Source organism: Morone saxatilis, unplaced genomic scaffold (assembly GCF_004916995.1).
Source record: "Morone saxatilis isolate NCDOM2014 unplaced genomic scaffold, NCSU_SB_2.0 Contig5, whole genome shotgun sequence".
NCBI lineage: Eukaryota > Metazoa > Chordata > Actinopteri > Moronidae > Morone > Morone saxatilis.
In genome coordinates, this window is record NW_023340095.1 from 19752371 (window position 1) to 19756417 (window position 4047).

The 4047-nt window shown below is 40.0% G+C and overlaps 1 protein-coding gene across 1 annotated transcript in view; it reads right to left on the reverse strand.

Moving 5' to 3' along the window:
- Window positions 1–1090: 1090 nt before the first annotated feature.
- neurod1 (neuronal differentiation 1) overlaps window positions 1091–4047 on the reverse strand; it is a 5125-nt gene continuing 2168 nt past the window's right edge. The window contains exons 3-4 of the mRNA XM_035676324.1: window positions 2778–3007; window positions 1091–2220 (exon numbers count right to left, since the gene is read on the reverse strand). Coding sequence (XP_035532217.1) covers window positions 1661–2220; window positions 2778–3007 — 790 coding nt within the window. The 3' untranslated portion in view covers window positions 1091–1660. The remainder of the gene's footprint in view (window positions 2221–2777; window positions 3008–4047) is intronic.

Below are 4047 nucleotides of genomic sequence, written 5' to 3' on the forward strand. Positions count from 1 at the left end.
CACACACACACACACACAGGAATCCTGGTTTTGTCCTTCAGCCGGTGTGATAATGTTGTTAACATGTTAACAGGGTTTTCTCTGTAAGGGGATATCTGTTTTCTCATCAAGTGTTCATCAACTTGAAGCCTAAAATCCACTTTAAATAATACTGTTGTCACATGGTAACCGTGTATCTCCAAGATGTCAACCTGCAATATTGTTTTAGCTGGTGAATTTCCTGAGCATGTTTGTGAGCTGGTTGGTGTATCATCTTAAAGTTAATACTTGAAAGTAAAATTAAAATGAGCTCACTACAGTTTATAACCGACCACAGTCATGTGGGAATGGCTCAAACTACACGACAGCTGACCAAAATTATAGAATGAGCTGCAATAAACAAGTTTAAATTTCATGAGATATTTTGTTAGAGGACCAAGAAGACCATTAAATATTCACATTTGAAAGGCTGGAACCAGGGAAATTTGGGTGTCGTTGCTTGAAAAATTGCCAATCTATTATTATAAAATAGTTTCAGATTAACACTCTTTAGTTCAACCCTGCTATTTAGCATTTATAAGCAGTATATAAACATTTAATGAATGCTTTAAAGGTGTTGTAGAAATAAGGACATTCTGAGTGTTTAATGCTAAAAAAGGGGACTTTTTTTTTTACACTCACTTAATCGTTTCCTCTCTATACCAGAAATACATCAGATCACTCAACAGCCAGATTGTTGATCTTTTGGGCAACTAATCAAACAGCTGATCTGGCAGAAATTCTGCCTGGCTCTTATTAGTCATTGCCGGCCCGTTCAGGCTTAAAATCAAACGTAATCTGAAGTCTATCTTCAGCAGCTGCTCTAAAACTGCTCTAAAATGATCAAAACTAGAGATAAAAGGTTTTTTATGTAAATTGACTAAAATATTACAGTTTTTATTATCTGAACACTTCCATTTCTCTGTGTTTTTAAACATTATGAATAGAGCTGAATTTGACTGAAGTGGATACAACCACAGTAAACACAGGTGGTTGGTTGTTTTGTTGTGTTGTTGCTGATAAACAGAGTCTCTCAGATGAGTCACATTGAATTCATTTAATGAAAGGCCTTTATAAACATCTATTTTATAAAATATGAGAGTCACATGAAATGTTAACAACGCTACAGGAACGTTATAAAAAGCAAAATGTAAAAATCACATGAACAACATGAACACTACAGCCCAACGCCGGCTCAACACCGGCCCAACGCCGGCTCAACAGCGCCTTACACACTGACCAAAAAATAGAGAAATCTTTATTCTTTCAACATTTGGAATTATCAGCTGAGCATAGCTCAGGTTTTAACAAAATTGCATAGTTTCCTCCAGATTATTGCTTATTGATTATTTTTAAGTGATAATATGGACAATAACGAGACATTCAGAGAGCGTCTCCTGCAGGATGAAGAGCTACAAATAAGGTTACATCATCAACGTGACATCATCATCGACATCACCGTCTTTATGACCACACTGAGGAGGAGTCGTAGAGCCTGACGCAGACAGGAAGAAGAAAAGACAGAAAGAAAGACAGCTTTGAAATGATAGAAATACACAGAACTGTCTCTCTCTTCATATAACGGTCTCTCTGTTCGTCCTTCCATCTTCATCAGCCTCTCAGTCCTTCATCCTCCTCTTCCTCATGAGTCGTGGAAGATGGCGTTCAGCTGGGCGTTCATCAACCGCTCGTGGTGCGAGTGTCCATCAAAGCCCATCAGCCCGTCCACCTGCAGCTCACCGCACCGTGGGTTGGACCCCCCATTGCCATAGATGGCAGCATGTCCCCCAGGTCCTCCTCCCCCGTAGTGCACGCTGAAGGAGAAACTCTTATCGTAGTCAGACGCTGTGGCGGCCTCGTGCTTGAAGGACGAGAAGTTTCCGTTAATGCTGAGTGGAGGGCTGAGGGGCGGGTCAAACGCTGGGCCGTCCGACACCAGGACGCCATCAAAGAAAGGCTCCAGAGGGCCATACGGCTGACCTTTGACCTGGTGGAAGATGTGGGAGGGCTCCATAGTGCCGTAGGGCGGGCTGGGCAGGCCGGCCGTCAGCCCGGGGCTCTGGTAGGAGAAGTGTCCAGGATAGGTGACAGTGCCGGCAGGGGGGAGGTGAGCCGGCAGGTCGGGGGTCTGCTCTGGCAGGAAAGTCCGAGGATTCAACTGCAGGCAGCCCGCCACCAGGTTGGTGGTTGGCTGAGACAGACCTGAGAACAGAAAGAGAATGATCTGTCAATACTGATCAATACATTTGATACCTGTCAATACCTGCCACTAAATATCAGTGTATCTGTTATGCAATGTAATGTAAATATCTTGCTTGCTTGTCAATAAATGTAAACACCTATTAATGTTAGTTAGTGTAATAAATATGATTATAATTCATCAATATTAATATATTTTATATTAATATATTATATTATATTATAATATTAATATATCAATATATTTTATATTAACATTAGTGAATAATAATAGTAAGTAGTGAAGTCTAGTTTGATGACATGAACATGAATAAGTAATTAATTAATACTGATGCCTTAATATGACCTACAATCAATGAGAAGACTTAATGTCGGACACTGGGTCGGATTTGGTCAGATTCCCCTTGAAATCAATGAAATGAGGCAGTAGAAACAGTACTGCTTTTGTCCACAGGGGTGACCAGAATTAACTAAAAATGAAAGTTCAACTTCAACTTTATGTTACTTTTATATGAGCTATGTCAACCCAGTCCAGTCTGTTGCTGTAAGGTGATGCTGACCTTTGCAGAGGGCCTGGACGAAGCTCATGAGGTCGGGTGCCTTTCCAGAGCGCAGGATCTCACTCAAGGCCCAGATGTAGTTCTTGGCGAGACGGAGGGTCTCGATCTTTGACAGTTTCTGGGTTTTGGAGTAACAAGGGACGACTTTCCGCAGACTCTCCAGAGCGTCGTTCAGCCCGTGCATACGGTTCCTCTCCCGGGCATTAGCTTTCATTCGACGGACCTTAAACCTGCAGAGCCAAAAAGTGAATTTACCGTTAGTCCTGTAACATCCCAGTAGTGATAATCAGCATTAAAGAATCACTTGTGACTGAGCTTACATGCAGTCATTTGCAGTAGTTAGCATGTAAGCTTACACCTTTTCTACACTGGCCTTTTGTCAGCGATCAAAGCTCAATTAAGTTATTATTGATTAAGTTATGCACACTGAGCAAAAAAAGTGATTTGAAGCATCAAAAGACACAATTCAACAGCAGCCTATGAGACTGAATCAAGGGCGAAAAAAGTCCACAAATCTCTCAGTGCTGCAGCGTGCTGTGAGTGCGAGGTAGTAGCCTAGTTACAGGGGAAGTATGAGTCAACTGGACAGTCAGCGGACACTGTTTAGAGAGATTGTAATAAGTTAATCAAACAGTAACTCAGAGGGAGCCCAGTGGAAGTTGTCCCCTTGATTCCCGCAGTGAACAGTGACCAGGGCCCTGTTTCTATTGATAGATGCCTTACTATCTATTCAAAATACATAAATCACAAAGTGCAACTGTTGTAAATTACACAAACAAATGTTTTATATTTGGATTTGTTCAGTACGAACACAAAAATTCCTAAAAGTTCATAATTAAATTATTTAATGAATATGCATGTAATTCTGTCATAGTTTCTGTATTAGACCCACTGTATATAACATGAGCTAAACGACATGCACACTATATATTAAAACAGAAGATATGTGACCTGAAAGTACTGGCAGATCAAACCAACCATTGCACAAATCATTTGTTGAATTAACGTATTTGTTTTGTTTATATTTTTTTATTTTATAATTGAAACATGTAAAGTTTTCATATAAAAGTATAAATATATATATATTATACATATAAAATAGTTTTAATCTATGATCATTTCTAAACATGCCTTCAGTTACAGTGCTTTTAGGAAACACCTCTTAAGCTTAAGGAGAGACGTAAGATGGATTTGAATTTGTATTAGCTTAGACCAGTGTGTAGGATTTAGTGGCATCTAGCGGTGAAGTGGCAGATTGCAACTAACTGAA